The 27997-nt window shown below is 48.3% G+C and overlaps 1 protein-coding gene across 4 annotated transcripts in view; it reads left to right on the top strand.

The window, feature by feature from the left end:
• CLIC5 (chloride intracellular channel 5) overlaps window positions 1–27418 on the top strand; it is a 159802-nt gene extending 132384 nt beyond the window's left edge. For all 4 annotated transcript variants that reach the window (XM_053222720.1, XM_053222721.1, XM_053222722.1 and 1 more), the window contains 2 exons: window positions 17736–17920; window positions 24167–27418. In XM_053222720.1, the coding sequence (XP_053078695.1) occupies window positions 17736–17920; window positions 24167–24334 (353 nt within the window). In that variant the 3' untranslated portion in view covers window positions 24335–27418. The remainder of the gene's footprint in view (window positions 1–17735; window positions 17921–24166) is intronic.
• Window positions 27419–27997: the final 579 nt, after the last annotated feature.

Genomic DNA, 27997 nt, shown 5'->3' on the forward strand with positions numbered 1-27997 from the left:
GTTGTATTGTATCTTTTATCTCGTCCACACCTCCTGTGAAGCCTTATGGCTTTCCCCAGCCACATTTGCATATTCCTTTTTTAACTCCTCTAACGCATACTCATCACACTGCTGGTACCCCACATTTCTGTGCCGAATGGTGTTTTTCCCAATTTGCATGATTTCCGGCTTTCAAGGCTTCCTCAGAATCCCCTCGTCTCTTCCCCGTCAAGTGTAGCATTTTCTTCTATTTTTGTGTCTGTGTTCTTCCCTCCGATGAGCTGCCTCGTTATCCTCAAATGTATACTCCACTTGCTCAGGAAAGACTTCATAACCGCTCCCAGAGCCCATGCCCAGCAGAGCAGCACAGCAGAACGAGGTGAGAAAGAAAAACAAGGCGGGGGGCACCATAAAACAGAACTCAGGGTGAGCTTAAAACAGCCAGTTCCGAGAGCCACACACACACGCAGACCGCAAATCTGGCACTAAACCTACCAGCGGACAAAAGCCAGAAGGGACCCCCGGTCAGCTACAGTTGGGTTCTCCCAGGAGACAAAAACCTACCAACCTCCCGGAAGAATGACAAATTTTATTGATTTGAGGACTCCGGGCTTGGCAGAGCTGTTATTTTCATTTACTTTGACCTTTGGCCTCCTTTGATTTCCCTTTCCTTTGTCTGTAGACAAAGCTGTCGGTCTCTTCCCTGCAGGCATTGGCCCCACCTTGCCCCTGCCCCCGACCCTGCTGGTGTGTATTACCCCTGCGATGTATTTTCTTTTTTTTTTTTTTTTTTTCCTCTCCTCTCTTGAGGAGCAGGAGAGAACTCTTGGCAGCCTCAGGCCTATGTCACCAGCTTGCCTACTCTGTTCCATCGCAGCCTGCCCGTGCCTGTGTGTTTTTATCCTCACTCTCAGGCTCCTGGGCTGTGTTTGCAGAGACGGGCCCCTTTCCACTCATGCAAGACCCTGTGCGGTCCTAATACTCTTCCTAAAGTACTTGTCCTAATAAAATACGTCTGACTTCCTAAGCAAAGTCCTAAACGCCTTCCAGGGTACCTGTGATGTGCTGGATAGAGTGCTCTGTGTTGAGAGTAGGGTTTCACACCGGAGACTGAGCTGGTGCCCTCATTAAGTTATAAGGGTAGTGGCCGTCGTTTTCCAAACTCAAGATCAGATGTCGAACAAATTGCCCTCATTGAAAATAATCAAATTAGAAGAAATTGGTACTGTCCCAGAAAATCCAGGACACATGTCCCCAAATGAAAAGCACCTGTTTGGGGCTTAGCCTTCTGTTCTCCCTCCTCCCCAACCCCAAATCCAAACCTGGCTGCCCCGCCACAGAGGGAGGGAGAGTATATCACGGCTTCCTTCTGCCGCCTCCTGGCCCCAGATTCTTGGCTGCAACACACAAGTTGCCGTTAGCCGCGGAGTTCTCTGAGCCGCTGTCGTGTGTTTACGAATAAGGGCGAGGGTTTCCTCCTTCCTGAGGCTCCTGTCAGCGGCTTCACTTCCAGGGACCTGGAAGCAAGCAGTGGGCTCTCCAGGTTGATTCTGAGAAAATGGGCAATCCAAAACCACATATCAGGAAGAGGACCCCTAGAATGTCCCGGAAAACTCTGCGAGCTCATCTCATCATTGGGATGACCAGTCCCACTTGACCGACGTGTGATTGAATATCGCCACAATATCAGTTGCTCCCATCCTGCCCCCCCCTTCCCTTCATCTTCCCCCAGAGCCCTCACGGAAATGTGACCAAGCCAGCTGCACCTGCTTTCCCTGCCTCTTCCTTCCGTCAGGCCCGAATCTTTGAATTGTCCTGTCTTCTCTTCTAAGAGGTGATGTGGTGGGCCATCCATGCTCCTGGCTGATGCTGGTGGAAAAAGAATCTGTTTGCAACACTGGAAATTTTTCCTTCCCTTGCCATGTCCCCCGTGGTTTGTGTCCCCACAAGCTCATTCCTGTCCTTCCACCTCACAGCCTGCCCGGCTGGCTGACCACACCAGCAGACAGGCTCGTCCTGTAGCCACTGTGCACGCGCCTTCCCATCCCAGTGGCCAAGTACCTGCTTCCTAACATATACCCGTCACTCCCTTAGACCATCTCCATTTGATACATGGAAATTGAGGCTCACAAGCGCCACCCCGATATTAAGAAACTTGCCATTAAAATTGTAGAAAGGGCTCCCAGCAAAAGAAGTGAGCATCCCATCCATGGAAAGGTACAAAAAGCGGCCGGACTTTTGAGGTGGGAGCTGCCTCATCTAAGGTGTCATCTAGGATAAGACCTTACTATTTTAACTACCTGTGAGAAACAATATGCTTAACATTGTGATTGTAAGAAGCAGTATGACTTCAGAGATGTCAGGTGTGAAAAAATGAAATGTGGTACGTAGGCTATTCCCAGAAATGCTGGTGGAAAGAAAATGACCTGAGGTCAGCATTACTTCCGGATCCCTCTAGGCTAGCTGTCCTAACTCCACGTCCGGGAACGTGTCCGTGGTGGCTGGAAACAGGTAGCACTTACCCCTTGGGTTAGGGTTCAGCACACGTTTTCTGGAAAGGGTCAGATGATAAATTCTGCAGATTTTTCCAACACTGTGGGCTGTCACAACTGCTCAGCTTCGCCTTTGGAGTGAGAAAGCGGCCACAGACAACACGTAAGCAAGTGAGTGTGGCTGTGTTCCAGTACAGCTTTGCCTACGGACACTGACCTTGAATTTCTCGTCATTTGCAGGGGTCATGAAGCGTTATTCTTCTTTTGAATTTTTCCAACCATCCCCAAATGTGAAAACCATCCTTAGCTTGAGGGCAGTGCAAAAACACCCAGTGGGCTGAATTTGGCCCCTGGACTATACTTTGTTGACCTCTGTCTCAGGTAGTCTCAGATTACAGTAGCCAATTCTCTTAACTTCTATACTTCTCAGCCTCCTCGTCTATAGTGGGGAGATTATAATAGTGTTCTTTCTTGTAGCGTGGTCTTGTTAATTGAATGAATTAATGCATTAAAGCCCTTAGGGCAGTTCCCAGCACACCATGGGCACCAATATACGATAGCTAAAGCTGCCACGACCGCTGCTGCTAATTTCACAAATCCTCTCCCAAATTCCCTCGTGTCCACTGTCTGGATTGGGTAGCCCGGCTTTCGCTGTGATGTAGAAGCATGTGCTGCCCTCTTCTGGCGGTTGGAGGAATCAGCGCCAGAGAGGGCTAATCCTTTTTAGCCTAAGGATTTTCAAGCATCCTCTGCATAGAACACAGTTATGCCCAAACTGGGGGTTCAAGACGAGGCCCCAAGAATCTCCCTTGGGGATTCAAAGCCATCTTCCCTTACACCCAGAGCAGGGCATGTCCACCAGACCCAATGGATCCTCCAGAGAGGTCGTTGGTTACCTGGTAACTTACTGTCCTGGTCGCATCTTTCTCCCTTCTCTCTTCCCCTTCCGCCACCTTCGGTGTTTACCGTTACGAACCTCCTTGACCTAAAATGGGAAAATATTTGAAAGGATTCAAAGCGGTCTGGGAGGACTGTTAGCCCAGAACTAACAAGCCTCTTATCAAAGGCCCTGTGCTTTCTCCCAAAGCGTCCTGAAAGCCAACTACTCTTGGGAGTGAGGGTTGGGGAGGTGATGTGGAACGTTTCTCTAGATTCCCCAGGATGTGGTGAGCCATGTTTAAAAGAGCGTGTGTATTTATTATTCCAAGCCACTTCAATCACAAGGTGATTATTTCCCCCTCCTCTTCCTCCCTCCCAACCCTCAGCCCCATATCCCGGTGGGCCCAGTCTTTCCAAGGGGATGGGCACGGCCCCTCCTCTCATTCAATGTCATGCTCTGAGGGGAGAGCTAAGGCAATGGGAAGAAGGCAGGAATGTGAGTTCTAATTAGTCCACTGAGAACGAGGAAGCCAGTGGGGTTCCATGTCTGTTCTGTCAGAAACACCGACCTATTCTTTGGAGAAAGGTAGCTATGTCCCAACTCGGGACAACTGGTTCCCTGGAAGAAGACCTCAGCCCAGGCTGTTATCATGGTGGAGGCTCCTGGGTGGTCCCCAGACCACCACAGCGGTGAGGATAACGAGGTGACTGTCTTGCCACTTCCTCGTAAAGCAGCCATTGCTGTCTCATTTCAAAAACGCCTCTGGTCATAAAGGAACCCTTCAGGCTGCCTTCCTTGGCCACCCCTGCGTGCAAGTAGCCAACTCAGGATATTTTGTTTGTTTGTTTGTTGGGTTAAAGTTTTGCTTTGATTAGCATTCTTAACAAGGAAAAACAAATAACCTAGGCTCAGTGGGACCCACGTCCGAGGCTTGGCACGTCCTGCATAGATGTGCCCCCTCACAGGCGGTGGGGTCCTTGAGGCTTAGAGCGAGAGGGAGGGGAAGGCATGAGTAGTTCCTTCTGGCACCTCCCAGAAGTTGCCCAGAGGATTCCTCCAGAGGGTCTTTGATTTGGTTCATTATTGAGGCAGATGCTAGCCATTTATAATTTAGCAAATTTTGCTTCTGAAACGAATTTCTGGAAGGCGGTTGGCGGTGGGGTTGCATGTGGACGGGGCCCTCTCGGGGAGGGGGCGGGGGAGGGGGGCAGGGGCCGGGTTGGGGGGGGGCAGGTCCTGTGTGGGTGGGCGCATTCATTAGTGCAAGGAGCCCGTGTTCGCTGTGTGGGCTCCCCGGCCGGAGTGGAGGGGAGTGGAGACCACCAACACCATTCCATGTGGTGGAATTTCCCGCCGTCTGACCAGAACGAGTTCGCCTGGCCTGGCCTGGCCTCAGATCAAGGCCTGGGGAATAAAGGAACATTAAATGACTAATTTGAACGCGAGTTAAATGCTCTTTCACCTCTGGCTACCGTTACCTCATCCTGTGCAACCGACACCTCTTGTCTTTGTGCAGTTTATACGGGGGAGCTAAATACGTTTCTCTCTCTCCACACACACACGGACACACACACAGACGGCTCTTGTGTGTTCTGATATTTCCAGGTACTAGCAGAGGCCTTTACATACTTCCTTAAATAAACAGGACGTGTATCCGTTAATCTGAAAAATGTGCTTGCATGCGAAGTTGTGTTAGTGAGAAGACTGGACACGGGTCTAACAGCTGTACTGTTAAGCATAACGGTGTGTAGGCCTCAGAAGTGCGGCAGTGTGTGCGTAAGTGTGTACACACTTCATTGTGTGTGTTCGAGACACAGAGAGAGACAGATCATGAGCGGGGAAGGGGCAGAGAGAGAGGGAGACACAGAATCCGAAGCAGGCTCCAGGCTCCGAGCCGACAGCACAGAGCCCGACGCGGGGCTTGAACCCACAAACCGTGAGATCATGACCTGAGCCGAGGCCGACGCTCAACCGACTGAGCCACCCAGGAGCGGCTCAGGAGTACTCTAGTTGGTTATGCAATGTCTGTACTCATAACCTCTCCTCCGTCATTAGAACGTAGCTCTGAGGGGAAATTCTCTCTCCTCTGTTGACTCTTGTTGGAGAATGGCTCTGGGGAAATTAACATCTAGACTGGGTTTCCCGATTTTGGGGAATGACAAGATGTGAAATCCAGGTGGCGTATTAAACTTTCTCTTGCAAACTTCAAACACCTCAATCATAAACTCTCCTTGCCAAATTGGTCACTATCTCGTCCAGGCAGGATGGACAACGTTCTCTCCGTTTCACACAGGAAAAGTTGGGGTGTGGAAAATTTGTTCCAGAGACATGAGGGAGCCATGATGGTCACGGGACAAACCAGGCATTTCTCAGCTTTGAAACTCTTTTGCGGGGCGCCTGGGTGGCTCAGTCGGTTAAGCGTCCGACTTCAGCTCAGGTCACGATCTCGTGGTCCGTGAGTTCGAGCCCCGCGTCGGGCTCTGGGCTGATGGCTCAGAGCCTGGAGCCTGTTTCCGATTCTGTGTCTCCCTCTCTCTCTGCCCCTCCCCCGTTCATGCTCTGTCTCTCTCTGTCTCAAAAATAAATAAACGTTAAAAAAAAAAATTAAAAAAAAAAAAAGAAAAGAAACTCTTTTGCTGCAGACTAAGTGATGCTGAAGCATGGGAACTGAAGCCAAGGGGTTATAAATGCAGTCTGGTATTCTGAATTTATCAGTTATTTAGATAATTCGTTGAGGGGGGGGGCGGAAGGTTGCCACACAGAACTTTGACTTTAAAACTCCTAACTTTCTGTAAAAATCTGCTCTAGAGCTCTTTCCGGAGGGCACCCCACACCCCCTCAAGCCCATGCGTGAGTTTTGCCTGAGTAGCCCCATGAGCTAAAGAGACACATTTAGGACTTATGTGCCCAGTGTTTGTTTGCCATGTTATTCAGGTCATTTTTAACTTGAATGCACGTTTGAATCCCCTGGGGTTTTGGTAAAATACTGATAATGACACAGTGGGTCTGGGGTGAGGCCTGAGGGCTCCCAGATGATTCAGTGTTGATGGTCCAGGAGGGAGCTTTGGGAAGCAGGGTTCTGACCAGCAGTCTCCATGAGGACACGTGCTGTGTGCGTCTCACTAGTTACTGTCTCGAGAGCCCAGCTCAGCATCTGGCCCACAGCCAACGTTTGTGAGCTGAATGAACGCATCATCTCCCAGACACTTCAAGAGGCACCTGTGCTGTCTGCTCGGGTACCCAAGAGACGTTCGATAAAAGGGTCTACCCTGCCTCATCAATGTCACGGCCATTTCCTCCATCTGCTTCCTGTTCCAGCTTTACCTGTAAGCCTGTCCCATATCCCCTGCCCTCCATTCTCGTGGCTACTTTTGAAACTTCCCAGCGTCTGCTTGGTTGATTCTGTCCTATGACCAGAACTCTCTCTGAGCTGAAAATACACAATGCTCGTATCACCTTTGTTATGTTAAATGCAGCCTTATAGTGGGGGGTGGGGGGGAAGAACCGCATTTAAAACCAATCAATAAGAACAATCTGACCCACGTTTTGTTTCTGTTTTGGGGACCTCAAAGACAGGTTTTACTCAACACTTTGTCTACGCCTGGCCCTGGCCTCAGTCCTCCCTGTGTCACCGGGCAGAGAGGGGCAGGTTGGTGGGGACCTGTCCGCATTTGGCTCTGATGCACCCCCAGGAGGGCATGCCAGGCCAAACAAGTGAAATCCCTTCATCCATCCCCGAGAGACCGAGGGCTACCATTACACAAAAAAAGGGAACCATTGTAGGCCCTCTAACGAGATAAAGCAGTTGCATAAGCATATAGACACATATAGAGTTACATTTTAGGGGCCCTCACCTTTCCTCAGACCCTACTGAATAGCTCATTCTTTCAACAAACACTTATTCAGTACCAGGCACTGCACAAGGTGCTAGAATAATAATGTAATAAAGAAATATTGACGATATCTACATGAATTGGCAAGGGCAGTGCTTGGCCACATATAATAGAAACCTGATTACAGACACCAAAGCAAATATTTATTTTATTTTACTTAGCAAAAACCTACATAGCATTTTACTATGTGCCATGCCCTGCTCTAAAGCACTCTTTCTAAATGTTTACTTCTTAATCAGAGTTTGCTTTTCTCACATAACAAGAAGGCCAGAGAGTAGAGAGGTCCAGGCAGTTGTAGCTGCTCATAGAAGTCATCGATCTAGATCCTTGGAGCACTGATTCTCTACCGTTAATGTGTGACTGTCATTCTCATGTCACAATATAGGTACTCCACTTCCAGACATTACGTCCGAGTTCCAGGCAAGGGCAGCTGTGTCGGTCTTTTCTCGCCCAGAAGCCCATCCATAAATTTCCACCTTGATCTCATTGGTCATAACTTGGTCATTTGGCCTTCTCTAGTAAAAGTCTGGGAACATAAGTATTTTTGACTGGGCACGTGACTACGAAGAAATCTGGGTTCTTTTAGGTACCAGGAAGGTGAGAGTGAATTTCTCCATACAATTCATTTTCAACAGAAGGGGATTTAAAACACACACACACACAAAACTACCGTGAAAATATCTGATCTGGCCATGCCAAAAACAAACAAACAAACAAAAACTAGTATTTCAAATTCTCCGTTGGGGTTAACCAAATCTGAATCATTACCCCACGTAGATTTTAAGAAACAGAAATGTAAAGTTGCATACTTAATCTGCAACACTCTTACCTCAAACTTTAGAAGATGCAAGTTAAAGTCTTGCAACTAAAGCTTCTCCCCGCAGATTGTAAGCCGTGAGGGGGCAAGTGGGGGCACCCAGAGGACTCCTCTGAGCAAGGGCGGGGAGGGTGGGTATTACTGTGGTATATCTGGGGAATTCTGCAAAATATCACTCGCCCCCAACCCCTGCTGAACTTACCCTCTAAGGTTGCCCCGTTGCATGACTGTCAGGAACAAGGCTCACTCTGGTGGGACTGTGGTTACGACAGCAGAGTCAGAGTGAAAGGGCCAGCTGAAAACTCAACAAAAGACTGCGTAAATCATCTGGGGTGGCTTCCTCAGGGTGGAGGACAAGTCAAGCACAATGTTTACCAAGCAGGGTTTTTTTCTTGCAATTCTAAGAACTCACCAGCTTTTTTGTATGCTTTGTTTCTTACACATCAGCAGCGTCACGCCTTGCCCATAAGAACCACACGCCGAGAGACGAAGGTAGTTCTAAGTCTCCTCCAGGCATCCCCCATGGCAATCCTAACAAGGTGTCCCTTGTTATGATCTCTGTTTTGCAGAGGAGGAAACTGAGGCACAAGAGGTGAAGCAGCCCACCCAAGTTAGTAAATGGCCGAGCGTGGATCCCCACACAGGCCGCTGGTCCCGCAGTTGTGCACCTGACTTGTATACATGAGACATTGAAACAATTCATTATTTAACATGCACGTGGTGCTGAGTTTTCAAACAAGAGTAGGTAGGTCATTTAGGAAACGGTGATCAAATCGGTTCATAAACCACGGAACAACTACCGTGTGGGTTTTCCAAATATACTACACAACCCCCAGCTTTACTTGGGGAGTCGTGACTCAACATCCGCGAGAGGCGAGGGACACCAAACCTGGCCCACCCACAGAGGGCGCTGGAGAGTGACGTATTAACAACTGAAAGAATGGGCGGCTGGGGGAGAGTTTCCAGACAGGATAGTGACAGAATGACAGAAACCAGTAATTATTTAAATTTAGAGCTGTGGTGGCTGCGTGACGATTCTTAAATTTGTCAATGGCTCTTCTACAAAAGATGTGGGCATTGGAGGATGAACTAAATGTGGCTAAGTCACTTCAGCCTGAGCGTTTGCAGGGAGCGTTGAGAAAGAACATGACTAGGTCCCAACGCTGGACCGAGAAAGCGTCTCCCTTGACTCGTTCATTCACGATGTTCGATGTTCGAACATGAGGGCTGAGCCTAATCTATGGCCTGATAGTTAAAAATAACCTGTTACAAAGTAGCCATAAAAATCTAACAGTTTTCAGACTGATTCAGTCTGCTACATAAACTACAACCAGCATTAATAGCTTCAGTCAGCATTTATGTCGTTCTTTCTATTAGCACAATGGTTTTTACAACCATTTATGAGTTTCTGGAAAGCCTAATAGAAAACACACATGCATGTTATACGTGTTCGCTGTGGAAGATGCAGTTTCCGCTGCTTAAGGACAGGCCAGGAGGGGTCGCCACCGCCCCGTGGCTGAAGCCTGGGCAGGGCTCCAACGGGGACCACATTCTCTCTGGGTTGTTGCAGCCAGCTCGCACCCTCCCCGGGAGTTTCTGAAGCTTCCTCTTTCCACTGGCCCCAGTCTTTCTCTGTCTCTCTTTCTCTTCCCGTTGATAAGTTATCACTGGGGGGAGCCTGCAGGGTACAGACTATGTACACAAAAGGAAACTTAAATTTGAAGACATAAGTGATCATCTTTCTTTTCAAATGTACTGTGGCTTTTAGATTTAGAAAATTATGTGAAGCTGGAAGTGTCTATATTATGCATACCTCCCTTCTTACGTAAAAACAATATCTTATGAAAGGCATGCCAAAAAGTCCTAAATTCTTTACCATGCTGGGTTTTTTTTTTTAATATGTATTTATTTTTGAGAGAGACAGAGTGTGAGCAGGTGAGGGGCAGAGAGAGAGGGAGACACAGAATCCAAAGCAGGCTCCAAGCTCTGAGCTGTCTGCACAGAGCCCGACGTGGGGCTCGAACTCACGAGCCATGAGATCATGACCTGAGCTGAAGTCAATTGCTCAACTGACTGCGCCACCCAGGCGCCCCAACCATTCTGGCTTTTTAAACACAGCTAGCTAATTGCCAAAGCCATGCCTTGAAACACACACACACACACACACACACACACACACACACACAGTTCATTTGTTGTCGTGAGTCATACTTCTAAACATGGGGGGCAAATATTGGGTTGATTTGCGGAACTGTATAAAAAAGATGATTCTTCACCATGATCCCCTCTAGGGCTTGGGGAAGAAATCGTACAGAGGATATTCTCTCCTTCAAGGAAAAATCCCTTACTACCTTCAAAATACATCAAAGAAATCTATAAACCCATTTGCTTGGTGAATCTTTCCACCAAGGTGGGTAAGGGGCATCCTATAGTGTCCTATACCCCAGTCCACCTTATGGTAAGACCTGAATCCTGCCTTGGGACTAGAGAATCGTTTACTGACCACTTACTGGAAAGAACCATGGGAGTTTGTCATTTAATTCACCCTCCCATTCAAGGCTGAAGTCTTTTCTAGAACAAACAAATAATACCCATGGCCGCATGAGCTAGACTCCTCTTAAGCTCAGCTGACATTGCAAGAGTGAACAGTAGGGAATCTGTTGAAGTTGCCATTGCGTTTTGCTTTCTCATAAACCACTGTTTGTCTTTCCACCTTTCCTGTTTTCACCAGTGCCTAGAAATGGAGGCCTGGGAATTGCTTCCCACAGGGGAGCCCCTGGGTCTTTCACAGCTAGAGCCAATTTGACAACATCCTCCTCTCTGGCTATGAGGCCAAGTCTAGTGTTGGTCTCATGCCAAAGGTGGACATGAATTCTCCAAATTATCAGACCAAGTAAGTGTGACACATCCCTGTAGCCTGATTTTTGTTAAGTCCCTTTATGCACCAGAGTCTGTAGAAGATGCTTTAACAGCAACTTGTGAATAACCATAATCAGTGCAGGATTCAAACTCAGATCTCTTGAAGAACAGAGTGGATGTGCAGACATTTCAGGGAAGCACAGTACAGGGCCACCAGCCCCTCTCTGTCCCTTCCCTGTTGATACCTGTGATGTGTTAACATACCCAGGGGACCCAGACACAGGAGAGTAGGGCTCACCAAGCCTGAAACAAACTTCCGTTCCCATCTTCTACGACCCTGCTGCCTTTTTTTGACCCTGTGGTCGACGGACCAGGTGAAGATGATACTTTGAGAGACAGAAGGACCATGGGGACCCACTACCACTTACCGGCTATGTGTTCTAGATGGGTCGCTGTGGATCAGAGGGTGTGAACCTCGGTTTCCACCTGCTTATAATTTTGCCTTCATGTGCCCATTCGTACTTCATGTAACCCAACTATAACAGGGCTACATTTTCTGTCTTTAAGGACTTGGACAACACAGAAAAGCTCTATGACTTCCAATTCCTTAAACTTGAAAGATGAATATAGATCTTTATGGAAGGTTTCTTGCGGGGGAGGGAACTACACTGCCCAGCCCAAAGCCAAATGTCCTAACTACCCCTCTCCACCTTAGAGCATCCTTGTCCCTCCTTAAACAAGTCCTCTTTATGAGCATTTATGTTCCTGCCCACCCTACCTGCACCTCCTTTTTTCCCACCACGGTAACTCTCCTGAGCCTTACTGCTGCCCCAGCCTCCTCCTCTTGCTTGGATCGTTGGCCCTGGACATCTTGTCTAAAGCCATATGACCTCACTGTTTCTAAAGAAAGGCTTCTTCCTCCAGAAGGGCGAGGGAGAGATGATATGACATTGTTACCATTTGATTTTGGGGGGTTCCCATCACATTATCATTCAGGTTTAAAACTATCAAATGTCAACAAAGTGTGGCCATCTTTGTGTTTTCTCTCCAAGAATATGTGATGGCCAGAGAAACCTCCTTTGTGGCCTCCCTCAAGCCACAGCTATGCTTTGTCGTCGTTGTTGTTATATCGACATGATCTCGAAAGAGATGAAGAGAAACAACTTGATTTGGTCCTCCAGGTATTTCCCAATATCTAGATATTTCTTTCTTCATAGGCAAAACCCAAATGACTTTCTGTCTTTTCACCCAGATGTTCTGCTGTCACACAGACAATGTGACAGCATTGGCCCTGAGTGCAGACAAAGTTAGTATCTGTTGCTGAGAAATGACGGGAAGGGTCCTGGTAGGCTCGCTTCTCAGAGATAGTAACTCCTTCTGGATCCACTGATGGCCATTAACAGTACCAAGAACTCCAGTGGAAGTCAAGCCGTTAATAGAAGAACACAGATATTTTATCAAAGGAGCTGAAGGTAGGACGTGAGGGAGTAGCCACACTCTTGATTCTAATCTGTCCTGAGGATCCACTGGCCCCGTGAGAGAGAAGAATTCTACAGAAGGAATTCTAAGGAAGAAAAAAAAAAGGATTCACTATTTAGCTGCTGATTCAAACTAACATTTCCGTCAAGATAGTGGCCTCACAAGCCAAGCTGTTATCTCCGAATGTTCTCAATTCCTTTATCTCTCAGATTTAGCACATCAAGAACCGTATCTAGAGGACTTGACTCCTAGAGAAGTAGTCTGTGGTTGTTAGACTATTTGACCTAAGAAAACGTACAGGAAAGCCTTCCCCCTCCTGGCCCAGGGGATTTGGGGATGAAGGAGGAGAGAGAGGTAGAAGGGCCAGGGGCCTAGAGTTGTATCTGGGAAACCACATGACACTTTGCTCAGGTAGTCTTCCAGGGCTTTGGAGGGAGCCCAACAGCCTACCTGTGACCACCAGCCAAGGCTCAACATCCCCAGCCTTACTCTGGAAGGGAGTGGAGGTTTGCTGAGGACACAGTAACTGAGCAGAAACGCGGGACCTGTGGTAGCTTCCTAAAGCCTTCCACCCACTAGATCCCAGGACCCCTCTCTCCCCAAGGCCATGAGGTCACAGGAATCCTCTCACCCTCATTTACTCAGGGAGGAGAGCATAGGTGATGGAGACTTTCTGTAAGACTGAGCATTCTCATGTCAAAGAGACTGAGAATTCTTTTTGAGAGACCATTTATTACATTGGACTGTGTTGTAATCCAGAGTGGACTAAATTAAAGTTGTTGTTTTCCCATTACCCAGAGGTTGGGCCTTGTAAGGAAGGCAACAGCAGTGAAAAAGCAAACAAGGTGCAATTTCAGTACGTATCCTGGGAACAGTTTGCTTGTACACATGTGTGTGCCTGGGGAAAGTCTAGGACTCGCTTTTTTTTATCTGCTAAATGGGTATGAATAATAATGCCCATCTCAATAGCTTCATTGTGTACTTAGATGATAGGTCGCATAAACATCCCCAGTCTACTTCAGAAATTCAGCTAGTGTATTTCTTGCCGATGCTGGATCAGAGCCATGAACGAGGCGCCGCGGGATAGATAGAGGGTCCCTTGGCCTGGGGCCAGCTCCCAGTAGCCATGATCTTCTTCTCCATGGGAGAGTGGAAGAGACGCCCATCCAGGCTGCAGCTGGTGATCGGAGGTGGTCCCCTGCTTCTTCCCTCTCTGCAAGTTCACATGCCAGAGAGAAAACACGCGTTAGGAGGTGAGGGTACAGGAACCTGGGCCCACAGAGCTGCTCCTGTCCTTTCAAAGACCACCTTTGACATCTGTTCCGCTCTAAGTGAGTTCTGAGCCCCAAAGAGTCTGCGTGGCTGCTTGCTGATACCCCCGCTGCACAAGGCGTGCCAGCAACGCAGGGTTGAGCCGTGCTTGCAAGAGCTTGCTGGAGGCTGAGCTAGAGTCTTGGCTCCCTAGTCCTCATTCAGCCTCCATGCCCTGGTAAGAGTATATTATTTTCTTAGCTCAAATTGCCGTTTCCAAGTCATTATTTCTCTACGACGAGAAAACAATATTGGTTCTTATGTAATATCAACCTCAATGAATCTGGAAGTGATCATGGAATGGGTGGATTTTTTTTTCCTCCTTAAAAAGGAGAAAAATAAATTTGAGATTGTTTGCATATGGCTGAGAATATTTATGAACTATTCCCCTTGCTTCCTCATCACATATTTTACCCAGCACATTTGTGTGTGGTACAGAATAAATCTTTACAGGAAGGGCGGGTGGAGAGGGCAGAAAGCAGTTAAAGGACTGGGTACCCGTCAAGTGCCTGGGACGTGGTTGGTCCTGGGTCTCAGGGTCCCCTGGCCTCAGGCTTACTTGCTGTGGTCTGAGGGTTGCCCCATCCTGCTGCTCAGAGGAAGTCTTTGGCAGGGAGGGTTCCAAATGTGAACACTGAAGGATTACCGTCTACTTGTCACTCTGGTTTCTCTTACGTCCCCTGCGCTATTACCAGAAAGGTGAATGCCTGTGCTTTCATGACCTGGGTACCGTCAGCCGAAAGAGATAATTAAATTCTATGGATGCCAGATTGAGCCAGGGTCAGAGGAATAAGTTGGCAGGTAGGAGGGAAAAGGACTGGCAGAGAAGTTCTTGGTGCTGGCATCTGGTATTCGATAATAAGGGCAGTGCGTTAGCACAGACATGTTGCGTCTGTTTCCCTCTGGCCGTGCCCCTCACACAGCTCGTCACCAAGAAGGGTCCCAGGGGAGTGTAAGGGACTGGCTGTGGCCGTATGTTAAATCGGGAAGAGAAGCAAGGCTCGGGGCTGTTGATTCTCTCCTCCAAGGACCGGGCCTCAGAACTGGAGCTTCTGAGAATCTCTCACGGTCTGCCGCACCTTGGATTTTTGAGGAAAGTACTGGCGGCGAGTGTGGGGTCAGGGACAGAGCGCAGATGGCTGCCATATTTGGTATTGCAGTCATTAACTGCTGTCCCAGCATGGGGCAGGCGTAGTCTGAGGCACTTTTCCCTGCATAATCTGAACTAGTCCTCGCCCCGGCCTTACGAAGATTAGCGATCTTCCTCTCACAGTTGACATGAGAAAACGGAACCTCAGTGAAGTTGAGGAACTTGCCCAAGGTCCCACTTCTTGGTAAGTTCCAGGATCAGGGACGTTCCCAACACTTGCGGGGTCTGAAGCCAATGGAATAAGTACAAATAAGGAATTAAAAAAAATCGAGCTCAAGGCCTTGGAAGGGGCCCATGTGATTAAGGGAACCGAAGCTTTCACCTCAGCAACGTCGCAGTAAATACACCCTGGGGAGGGTCAAAATTTAAACACAGGGTTAGCTCCAGATCACGTGGCCCCTTCCCTGCTGCCTGGTCTCCTTTCTACCACGGTTAACACCAACTCCCCCACCCCCTTCACATTCCTGATCAAAATTACACAAACTCCAGAATGAAACTTAAGCTCCGAGGACATCCTCAGAACACGCCCACTTGGTATGTTACATACGTGTCAGTTACAGGATAGGACAACAGCCACGCCCACTGCCGGACTTTATTCTTCCACCTCAAGAGCTCGTTGAGAGATAGTTGATACTTATCCAGAACCGCCCTCCCAGGGAGCTCCTGTTGCTGCGCTAGGCGGCTTTTGCAAATGTCATTATAGTTCCCACACTGGGCAATTTGGGCACAGACTTCTGCAGTGGCCTGCTACGGTCTCCAGCGGGCATTTTAGAAGTACAATCAGCAGTGTTTCATTTCCCATCATATGTCTCTTTCCCTTGCATTGCTATCCATTGGTCAGACTTCAACAAGCACTCCTCTATTTGACTTTTCCTATCTCCATTATCATCAAGATTTTGTCAGAATCTCCATAACTGAAAGGGAGGGAGGGATTTAAGGGAGCAGACAAACCCAATATAGATCACAAGTGCTTTGGTGGGGGTGGGGAGCATAATAACTATTGTTTGGTACCCACCCTCTGCTCCTGCCCTTGAATAGGCTTGCAGTCCCATCCTAGTCTAGACAATTACTAAAGGGAATACAAGCATTTTTCCCAGCCCTGCTCACTATTCTCCCAAACTGGAAACACAAAGCAGATGATGAAGTACAAGTTCAAATGCCACACCAGGGAGAAGGAAGTATTGAGAAACCACGTCCAACCTCCAGCCTGTTTTCAACATTCCAGTAAGCGTTCAATTGATTTATCTTGGGCTGGTGTCATTTCATTGTCTCAAACAAAGGCCTTCTATGAAAAGACAAACTTGGGTTGAGGGAGGAGTGGCTAACAGAAGGCACATTTGGGAAAAAGTAAATAAGAGTACAGTCCTCTGGGCTCTTCCTCCAGAGGGAGCATCCCCCTTTCATCTGCTAGAATTAGCATCAAGACTGGCTGGTGACCCGACCTCTGTCCGCTTCTGTCCTCTGAGTTCAGGTGGCCAGTGTTCTGTGCCTGGAATAGACTATGAAGTTCTGGATGGAATGGTTCTGAGTGATAGTGACTTCTGGCTGTTCTTTTGTTTTTTGTTTTTTGTTTTTTTATTTTTTTTTAACATTTTATTTATTTTTGAGACAGGGAGGGACAGAGCATGAACAGGGGAGGGTCAGAGAGAGGGAGACACAGAATCTGAAACAGGCTCCAGGCTCTGAGCTGTCAGCACAGAGCCCGACGCGGGGCTCGAACTCACGGACCGCGAGATCATGACCTGAGCCGAAGTCGGCCGCTTAACCGACTGAGCCACCCAGGCGCCCCATCCGGCTGTTCTTTTGAATATTTTGTTCTGCTCTTGTGGCTAAATGAATTACTCGGCAAGAAATTACTGGGACAAGACTGCAAACGTCATCCACCACATGATCTTCCTTTGGACGTTCATTCTTTGAGCTGTGTCCGTGACAGGTTTCCACGCAGCTGTGACTGGGCATTTCTGGTACACTGGCCCTTCCATTTTGGACATCCCTGATTTTTAGAACAACCTTCTCTAGATTAAACTGAAGTATGGCTTTCTGGTATGCATTGGTCCTCTAGGGGCAACACCAAACAGGTGGTTTACTTTCCTATGTCAGGTCTTCCTGCAAACCTTGTCGCCTTCCCTTCTCAGGTTGGGTTCGTCAGTGCTTCCATGGTTAATGCTTCTGCAAAGTCTGGTGCATATCTCTGTCCTAGGGATTTTACGCAGTTGTTATTTACTTAGTCAGGAGCCCTTTCTACAAAATTATTATGTGGGTTGATTGTGGAATACTGGCAAAATATAGAGAAGCAAAATAGAAAATGAAAATTAACTGTCATCATTATATCTACTGGAGATAAGAACTCTAAAAACTCGGATGTATATCCTAATGGTTGTATTTCTATATTTATGTTTTTTCCACAAACGATTAGCTAGTATACATTGCTTGGTTCAAGTTTGCTTTTTCTGGGGCACCTGGGTAGCTCAGTCCGTGGGGTGTCCGACTTTGGCTCAGGTCGTGATCTCATGGGTCATGAGTTCAATCGAGCCCTGCATCAGGCTCAGTGCTGTCAGCACGGAGCCAGTTTTGGATCCTGTCTCCCCCTCTCTCTCTCTGCCCCTCCTCCACTTGTGCTAATCTCTCTCAAAAATAAATAAATATTCAAAAGCTTTTTTTTTTTAATAAAAAAAGAGTTTGCTTTTTCAGACCACTTAGTCCTCTTCCTCTGCATTGGATTGGTGACTGCCAGGTATTCTGTAGTGTGTGGGGAGCTGGCCGTGTGATGAGGGGGACAGGATTCGGGATGAGCCCCTTTACTCCGAAGTCCCTGCAGTTGTTGCCAGTGGCAGGAAGGTCCGCTAAAGATACTTCTTTTGCTGTTTCATGCTAGCCCTTGAGAAAGGCCTGACCAAGGCACTGAAGAAACTGGATGACTACCTGAATACCCCTCTTCCAGAGGAGATCGACGCCAACACTTGCGGGGATGAAGACAAGAGGTCCCGGCGCAAATTCCTAGACGGGGACGAGCTGACCCTGGCCGACTGCAATCTGTTGCCCAAACTCCATGTGGTCAAGGTAAAGACCGCTTTATCTGCAGGTGGCTCACTGTATCCAGGTCCGCCATAGGCCCGGTCACTTGTGTGGATGAGTCAAGGACAGTGCCACATGGCCGGTCCAGAGCCTGGGCTCTGAAGTCACACGAATAGGAACCCAGAGTCAGCTTCCACTGCCTGGTGGCTGTATAGACTCTCTGAGTGTCAGTAAAACAGGCATATATTACTTCCTCCTTATTCTCATTCTTACTTCTTGGCTGGGAGAGTAAATACGGTGTGACAGTGCCTGGCATATTGTAAAGGCTCAATACATAGTAGCTCATTGTCATTTCATGTATGAGAGAGAGAGTGAGTGAGGGCACTTCTTCCTTGTCTCTGCCTCCTGGGTTCTCACTGGCCACACCCCCACATCTCTCTGAAGTTGCTTCATGTGCGAGCCTTCTCATTCCCTTCAGTAACTCCCTAGGGCAGGCATATAGCATCCTCCTCATCTATCAGTTGAAGAGCCGGAGGCTGTAAGAAGTGACATCATTTTCTTGTCATGGTTGCACTCACTGGTCAACTTCATCACCCCGTGTAATCCTGTCCTATAAGAATCGGAGGATCCGAGAGTTGGAAAGAAGGGAATTCCAAGGTCATCCCAAACCATCTCCCACCCCAAACGGGACCACTTTCTGTGTGTCTGTGACAGGCTTCCATGCAGCTGTTACTGCACCTTTCTGATGATGAAGAGTCCCCTGCCTAACGAGTCAGCCCTATCCCTTTGGACAGCGTTGATTATTAAAACATCCTTGTATTGAGCCCCATCAGCCTCCAGGCCACCCTTTGTATTCTGGAATAGCATGGAACGGGACTGCTCTTTCATCTCATTTGAAGACAATAGTAGTGTGCCCCAACATTCTCTCTCTAAACTGATGCTTCTTCTTACCTCCTTTCCCGGCCCTCACCAGCCTAGAGAAACACACAGTGGGATCGTGCAGCTAGACCGTCGTCTACTCTCATATGTACTCCTATCGTACGTCTCAGGCAGTCAGCTCTGTGGGGATAGTGGCTTCTCCAAGCATGATGGTGGGCGGGTTCATGGTGGCCCTTTCATAAATACTCACTGATTGGCCATTTCATCACTTAGCTTGTGACTTTATCATACCCACTTTCCTTCTACCCTTCGTAAAAAGAATCATTTATCAGTTAGTTTCCACAGCTGGAAACGCGGGCCTCCCTCCAATCAGAGCACAACCAGCTTGAATTGCGATCTTAGCTGGGTAAGGGCCATGGGACTTGGTCAGAGCTGGAGACTGGGTGGGAATCATGCATGCCGTTACCGATAGGCTGGGAAAATGCAGCCTATGAATATGAAGGCACTTTGGGTTTCGGGGCCAGGCCAACGGTTACTTATAAGTCCACCCAAGTTTACACGTCTTTGAAGTTGTTAATTACTGCATGCGCCACCACAGCCCTGGAAACGTCTTTTATTCTCTTTTCCCAAGGAGCAAGTGGCACCCTTAGGGATGGTGTGATTCCAGGTCAGCCACACTGCGTCAGAGTGGTGTAACGAAAGGACCCCCATTCAGAAAGGCGTGAGACCCCCATGCTAGTCCTGACAGGATGAGCTGGGGCCAGTCATTTAATCTCTTTGGAATTCTTTTTTCTCATGCCCCAATGAAGAGATAGGAAGTATATTCCTTCTTGCCTCTTTCTCTCTCTTCTTTCGCTCTTTTCTTCTGTCTTGAAGAATCTCTTGTCAAATAAGGTAAACAAGTGGATCTCCCAGGCCCCGTGCTTCATCCTTTGACTCCTCCAGTGCCTCCCCAGTCCTAAACGATGATGCGACGCCTGTGTCCTTGGAGAAGCTGGGGATCCGGGCGGGGCAGGGAGGGGGGATGGCGGCCTTGGAGGGGACAAGGCTGGGCCTCGCCTTCTGTCTCCTCATATTTCTGCTGATCCAGCTTATCAGATCCCAGAGACCTGGCAAACCCCCGACATGAAGAAAGAGTGAAGGGGGAGCCAAGTCAAGTTTGGCTTCTGATGCCAAAACCTAATCTGGGCTGTGGGAGCTAACTGTTTTCATATGAAAGAGCAAATTCAGAGCAGGAGCGTGGAAGTTCCTGTGAACGTCAGAGCTCTGTGTGCGCATCCCCGCCTGCTCTCTTGAGCGTGCGTTCTCCCTCCCTCTCTCTCTCTTGCCTGGCTCTCGTTCAGGTTCATCTTCATCCCGCCCGAGTGCCTGGTTTGAACTCGTGCTGTCTGGCTCCCTTCTAGTCCTTGGCTCCTCAAGTCAAACCGACATGCGAGGAAACAGCCGGTTCCGTGGCCAAGGCTCAGGGCGTGCAGATCCGGGCAGGGAGGGGCATGGCGGGCCTTCTCTCGGGGCCACTGGGACCCCTGCCTAGCACAGTGACCTGCTTCAGCCCCTGAAGCAAACAGGAAGGGAGGCATGAACACAAGTCTATGTCCATAAATTGCTTTTCTGCTGTTTTAAATCTCACGTCGTATCCTTTAAAAATGAAAACAGATCCCAGCACGGAGGGACTTGAGGCCGCTCTGTCGGTCAGCATGCGACCCGCGGATCCTGCAGGGACTTGCTCTTGCTGGGGCAGGGACAGCTTCTTCTCAAAGGCTCTTGGGCAAACCCAAGGGCCCTCACCCTGCGGTGAACAAGGGAAGGCCAAGGTGAACGGGCAGTGTCTGTTGGACCCGGCATTGGCTTATGGCCGGTGCTCTGCCCAGAGGACTCAGATTCCATCCCCTTTGCTTTTTTAGCCACACCTGAGCCGGACACAACATCGTGGGGATGGCTTCTCCAGTGACCACACCAGACCAGTTATCTTAGCCAAGAGAATTTAATTTTTTTTTTTCATTTTAGAGAGAGAGAGAGAGATGAGCTGGGGAGAGGGGCAGAGAGAGAAAAAGAGAGAGAGAGAGAGGATCTTAAGCTCAGCCTGATCTACGCTCAGAGGATCTACGCTCAGCATGGAGCTCGATGCGGGGCTCGATCCCACAATCCTGGCATCTTGCCCAGAGCTAAAATCAAGAGTCGGTTGCTCAACCGACTGAGCCGCCCAGGCGCCCCACCAAAAGAATTTAATAGGAAGAAGCACTAAGTACTGAAGATCTAGGAAGGCAAAGTGTACCATGACATTTCACCAGGATGAGGCAGCTACAACCCCCAGGGCAGCAGAGGTAAACGGAAGAGGTCAGAATTATCTAAACTTGGAAACTTAGATGAGGGGCCCCTGCAGAGCTGAACCTCGGACCTCTGGGGTGGGGCGCTGCTGAGCCAGCACTGGAGGCGGAGTTAAGAGGACAGTCCAGAGGGGTCACTGTCGTGCGCTGGCCTCTCTCAGACGGGGTGATGCACGGGTTCCGCTAGTGTAGGCAAAACAAGAAAACAGGAGTCAGTTGCCACTGCGGGAGCAAAGGGGACTGAGAGGAACAGAATGCCTAGGAAGGGAAGGGACGTCTCTTCTCCCTCCTCCAGCCTTGCAGGCTTTCTCTCTAGCGCCCCCTCGTGACAGAGCCTCACAGGGAGTCACTGGCAAAGCAGAGATGTGATTTGCAGAGTCCCTGCCCCAGCGGCTGGAAGAAACAAGCACAAGGGTGGTTTGGAGATCAGCAGCTGTAGCTGAATAACTGGCACATGAGGGATTCTGAGTGTAGCGGTTCCTGCATCATTTGCACAGGGCTCGGTAGCCCCGTGGAGAGGACCGCAGATTAGGAGGGAAGGACTGTCACAGGACTAAAAGGCACGGCCTAAGGAACATAGTGATACTGATAGTGTCCTGTGGTGACAGATAGGAGCTACACTGTTGCTGTGCACAGCACAGCATAGAAACTTGGCTGAATCACAGCGTTTTACACCTGAAACTAATGTAACATTGCACGTCAACTACCCTCAAATAAAAAAAAAAAAAAAAAAAGAAAAGCAAGGACCGGAATAAATATTAGTGATTACTCAGTAGATGTTGGCCGAATTAATTCATTTCCTGTGTAATGTTGTGTAAGCCATTGAATCTCTTGTGGCTTCAGTTTGTTCATTGCTGAGGATCTCTGGTCTTTAAAAGTACGTGTCTTACGTTTGACTCTAGAAGATGCACTCTGATTTGGGATAACTGAGGATAGTAAAGATTCCATACAACTGTTTATGGAACCTTTACTTATTTAACTTCCTTTTGCCTTACTTTCCACATCTGTAAAAATGGGAGTATAATACACTCTTCCTTATAAAGTTATTTAGAGACTTAAAGTAGCTTGCAGAGGGTGCAGAGTAGATAAGTATTTGCTAGTGTCGCTGTGCTCATAAACCGTGTCATTGAGATTATCAGGCAGTACAGAAATGAAGAAGTTGTGGTTCCTGTCCTCCTACTGCTCACAAGCTAGAGAAGAGAGAGAGGATATGAAAACAGTAATTGCAATTCAGAATAGAACAGAGCTTAGTATGTAACAGATGTTCCAAACTGAAGAATAGAGAGGGGGAGATGCGTGCTCCTTGGGAATGTGGTCAAATTGATGAGGCTGGGCTTTTTCTGCCCTCCCTCATCGTTGCCCTCACTCAGCACAGCTCTCTAGGGGACCCTGAACATCATGGGCATCAACATGAAGGTGAAAGTCCAGAGTAGCTGAACTGGGGTGGCCATGGGGGGGGCGGGGGGGAGGTTTTCTGAGTGGGAGGATCCCAGGGTCAGCAGTCTGACGACCTCTCTAAAAAGAAAGCAAGGAAAGGAGTCAGAAGTCAGTGCCTTAGGAGAGAGGCTACTCTTTATTGTTCCCACCCTAGCCCCCCGAGGGCTCGAGGCAAGAACAGCTAATGTGTGGACCCCAATGTACAGTGACAATAAAGGGGGCCCTGTTAAAAAAAAAAGTACTCAGAATTTCCAGATGGTGACAGCAGAGCATTAAACCAAGAACAGGCCTCTCTGAGTTCGAGGCCCCGTGTAACTACACAGGTCACCCTCAGCGAAGACCACCTTATCCTTATCTGTGAACACATGCAAATGGGCAACAGTGGGTCTCAATGTATTAGAAGAGGAGGTGATGTTTCTCGAGCACTCAGTATGAGCCAGGTACCCCTCTAAACGTTTCGTGTGTGTTAACTAATTTGTTATTCCAGGATAGGTTCTATTATTATCTTCCTTTGAGAGATAAAGAAATTGGGGCTCAGAGAGGCTAAGTAAGTAGTCCAAGGCCACACAGCTATTAAGTAGTGGAGTAAAAATTGCAGATGCGTTCAGCTGGGATCAAGAGCCCATGCTTTAACCACTGTGCGACCATTTCAGCACGAACTCCGCTTTCCCAGAACGCCCATCCACGGCCCCCACGTGTGGCAGACTCCGGACAGAATAAAAATCACCATTCGTTCACTCCCGCTCAAGATCTGTTCATTCGAGAACCTGCCTATCCATTCCCACATCTAACTTACACTCCTTATGCTTTTTATTCTCTCCTAAAAATACGGGTGCTTATGTAAAACAGAGCAGGTAACAGGAAACAGTTTATAACTTGATCAGTCAGACTTAACCACTGATCACATTTTGGTACCTGTACTTCTAAGTAATCACACACATTTCTCCAAATGCATGATACTGCATTTCTTAAAAATTTTATTTTATACTGCACTTTATTTTCAAAAAAAAAATTTTAATCTTTATTTTTGAGAGAGGGCGGTACAAGTGGGGGAGGGGCAGAGCGAGAGGGAGACACAGAATCTGAAGCAGGCTCCAAGCTCTGAGCTGTCAGCACAGAGCCCATCGTGGGGCTTGAACTCGTGGACTGTGAGATTATGACCTGAGCCAAAGTCGGATGCTTAACCGATTGAGCCACTCAGGCGCCCCTGCAGCATCATTTTTAATGGCTGTCCGGAATGGCCCTGTATTTACATATGATGATGTATTTCTCCATTTAGATATTGGCGGACATTTGTGTTCTATACCATTTTTTTTTACTGTTGCATTCTTTTTTTTTACTTAGTTCCATGATCATACACGGGTAGCTGAATCTTGGTATACGTACATGATTGTTTCCTAAGGAAACATCGCTAGAAGCAGAATGGCGAGGTCAAAGGGCAAATTGTATTTACTTAAGAAATAAATAAGCTTAGATAAGATGACAAGGAGGCAGCGCTTGCCAGCTTGTGTCACAGACACTTTGCTGATGGCCCCCTGTGATGCCTGCTGGGTTTCCTCCCAGCCCACATGGTAGGTCACGCCGCTTAACTCCTCAGTGATTTGCTTTGCCCGCTCACGCCATCTCTGTCCTGTCGCCTGTGTTGTAGATTGTGGCCAAGAAATACCGCAACTACGATTTCCCGGCTGAGATGACAGGCCTGTGGCGGTACCTCAAGAACGCCTATGCTCGGGATGAGTTCACCAACACCTGTGCGGCAGACAAGGAGATCGAGTCGGCCTACGCGGATGTTGCCAAGCGCCTCAGCCGGTCCTGAGCTCGGCCACCTTGCCCCACCGCTCCAGCAGAAGGACTCCGCTTCTCCCAAAGGACTCCGGCCTCACACACTCCTCTTCCGCGTTGCCTCGGGGACACCCCTTTTTGTAGCCGGCCGCCTCTTGCTGGCCTCATGGAATCCCGGCCTGCTGTCTCTTAGGAAGGTCAGCGCCGACCCCATCTGATCGTGCAGGAATCTGCAAGCAGAAATGATAGAAATAGTCAAGCTCTCAACCTTTGGGCCGAGACTGGGTTCCGTGCATCTGGGGTCAGTGTTGGAGAACCCACGTAAGGGACCGTCACTGCCCCCTCCGCCAATATCAGAACCTCTCCTCAGCTGCATTAGGAAAACGTGCGACACTGTGCCCTCTTCCGCCCTCCTCTTTGTTGGGAACTCCACGGCCAAGGACAGATGCCATCGTAGTTCTTAGTAGAAACAGATCCGCTGCGTTTGGGGGAGATGGAGAGAGTGAACGGAGGACAGGCAGGCTGGGGATTGGGCCCGTGACGGACACACCTGCAGTCCCTCACAGCGTCTTGACACCTGCCGTCCCACTGGGCGCTGAAGACCAGATTGGAAAACCACTTCAGGTGTAGTCTCCGCTTGCCGCCGTGCTGAGGGCATTGCGATGCCCTCGTGTATCTGGCTGACACCAGCCTCTGTTTTTACACTGTCCAGGCCTTTCGAGGAAGGGAAGTTGGCATGCAGTTGCAAAGCAGAGTGACTGGGAAGGGCCAGAGGAGGAGCGTCAATGCCAAAAGGACCACGGGGTCTACCAGCCATGGATTTTGCTTGCTTTAGGGGTAGTTGTTTTGGTGGAGATTACGTTTGATCCATGAGTGAATTTCAGTCTTGGAGAAAGCAGATGGGGGGGGGGGCGGTTGGGTGAAGAAGTTCTTCATGAGGCTCCATGTTCCCTGGCAATCTTTCAGATAGGTCTTCTGTGATCTCCCTAAGTCTTGAACTGCTGATGTTATATATCACTGCGAACCCTATAACAAAAAAACCAAGAATTGGCCAAACATGACTTTCCAGGTCCTTCAAGTTGCTCCTGGATGCGGGTCTTGGGTCTGCTAGCTGGGCGCTCCTGGCTGAGTCGGCTGCAGCCTCCATCGGGTGATGGGTCCATTTGGGAGGTTGCATGGTCATGGAACACCTTAGGAAGAAAGTCCATGGGCCTTTCTGACTGGGAAACCATGTGGTTTGAACTTGAAGAAAAATAGGTGCCCCATCTGGGCTAATTTTCCTGCCATCTGACTCACCTGCCAGATGAAAAAGGATATTTTTTAGTTGGTATTTCTCTCCTTGGTCATTCTCCTTGAGTGTCACCTCCTTCAAAGCTCACCTGGCTTGAGCCTGGGGACCCGGGCAGAGGAAACTCAGGAAAATGAGCTAACCATCGGCCCCCTATCCTGGTGAACACCCTATGAGAAAAGCCACCTGCCACAGGATGAGGCTTCCAAGTGCTAGAAAGCCTTGGGACCTGGCTCGTTGCTCAGGAAGGGTGGCAGGACAGCATGGGGCCTTTCCGTGAAGACATCCGTGCATCTTCAACCCGGCAGGCCCCAGACCCACCTGCCTCCAGGGAGCTCTGGAGAACAAAGGTGGCACACAGATCTGAGCATTGGGGAGGAAACAGGGGCCCCCTTAGCCCACTGAGGAAGAGGAAATTTCTCAGTAGGACATTTTATTAGCCTGAGAGCTTTGCAAGGGCAGGAGGAGTCGATTCATTTCCACCCCTAAAGGAACCTTCCCTGGGACTCCCCGGGAACTTAGTCCCGAGACATGTTTAAAAAGGAGAATGCTGAGGAAATGGCCCCTTTTACTCTACAGTAAAGCCCCAGACTGGTCTCTTGGGAGATGAAGTCTTGAATGATCCCAGGGGACTTTGAATTAGTGTAAATCCTGTTGTCCCCAGAAACCCCTCCCTGAGTTGACCAACACAGGCATGATGACCTAAGAGGCAGTTTACTTTCCAGAGACCCACAGTGGTGCTGTTCTTGAAGCAGGTAGGTGTTAGCATGGCCAGCGCGACAGAGAAAACAGGCCACCTGGGGAGGATGGCTCCCCACATGAGTTGTCGGATACTAATGACTGATTTGATTGTCAGAATTCAGCGTTGGCGAGTCTTTAAAAACAAGCCAAACCAAATCAACATGGTTGTTTCTAGATATTCCTTCTGTGGCTGACTTAGTTTTACATAAATATTAAGGCACGAGTTTGGGGGGGCAGTTACGTGATCACTTATAACCATTTAACACAGGGGGCAGAGTTATAGATGGAAAGCACTTCTGAGTACTTGATTCAGGAATATCTTTTTTCTTTCAACAGTAGATTACTATATAATACGACTATTGACTGAGAGCTTTAATGTCTTATGACCAGATTTATTAGAATATTTTTAAGTAACAATAATATTATCTTCTGATTATTTTTTTCCAAAAGAGATTTGCCTCCAGATTCTTCAGCCTCCCTAAAGAATCTTGGCCATAACCTTGTTATATACATGGCAAATCATCTTCCAACATCCATATGGTGAGGTCCTTAGGTGTCTCCAGAACCAACTCAGGAAGTATTCAAGGTTTGCAGTGTAGACTCCATAGTTTTAAGAGGAGGTCACCCTTGTCACTGGTCTCGAATGAATACTGATCCTTCAGAAAACATTTCATTGGCATTTGAAAAGGTTTGGGATGAGATCCTATTTTGTTTGGGATTTATTTTTCTTCTTTGGTTTCCGTGTCACTGTTTTATTTGATTTTTATGGGATAGCATGGTGGGAGGCAGAGGCAGAAAGAAGAACCCAACTTAGAATAACTATGTAGAATTTACCCATCTGTCAGGCTGGGCTGCCTCTCAGGATGGCCCAGAGAGAAGGTATTGGATATGATTTTAATAACTTTATAAGATGGGCTGGATAATGGTTCCTTCTATTGTGTGTCTTTGTCCCCTGATAAGGGAATTCAGATGCCTGACAATTCAGAATCACAGGCTGTGAAAAGTGAAAAACACTTTTATTTGGTCAAACAATCTCGGACGGTTTCAGCTTCCCAGGAAATGCCACTGTTTTTGGTGTTCACATCCCCCGCTGGCCTTTCATTGGCCTTTTCATTAGAAAAAAGGCTTCACCAAGAGTGAAGTTTCCTGAACTGCACATGCTAGCATTTATCAAATGAAACAATGGAAGCTCTTCACGACATCTGTGCCCTCTGGCCACTCTGCAGGCAGACGACTCCAGCATCTTAGAATTGTTGCAAAATGGATGATGCCTGGAACGGACCCTGCAGAGCTAAGAATCCCAGGAGGCTTAGGCAAATAGAATTTAAAAAAGGGACAGAGTCAGGAGGGTGTGTTAGTAAGAGTTTTCCGTGGTGAGAAACCATTGAGGTCTGTGTCTAAACATCAGTTGGCTTAGAGGCAGCAGGAGGTATATTTGACTCACCACTATTGCCAGTGGCCAGGACCCTTTTTGACAGCAGAGTGAATCAAGATGCCAGTGTCTCTCTCCTTGGAAAGATGAACCAGTATTAAGTCATTAGTAAAACTAAGTTCATTGATTCCTAAGGGATCACTTCGTCGTTTTTGATATGCCATTGAAAAGAATTGTAAGCGTTAGAGAAAGAAGTATGCATGTGGAACATCTGGAGCTGAACATCTTTGGGCTTG

This window comes from Acinonyx jubatus, chromosome B2 (genome assembly GCF_027475565.1).
Source record: "Acinonyx jubatus isolate Ajub_Pintada_27869175 chromosome B2, VMU_Ajub_asm_v1.0, whole genome shotgun sequence".
Classification (NCBI taxonomy): Eukaryota; Metazoa; Chordata; class Mammalia; order Carnivora; family Felidae; genus Acinonyx; species Acinonyx jubatus.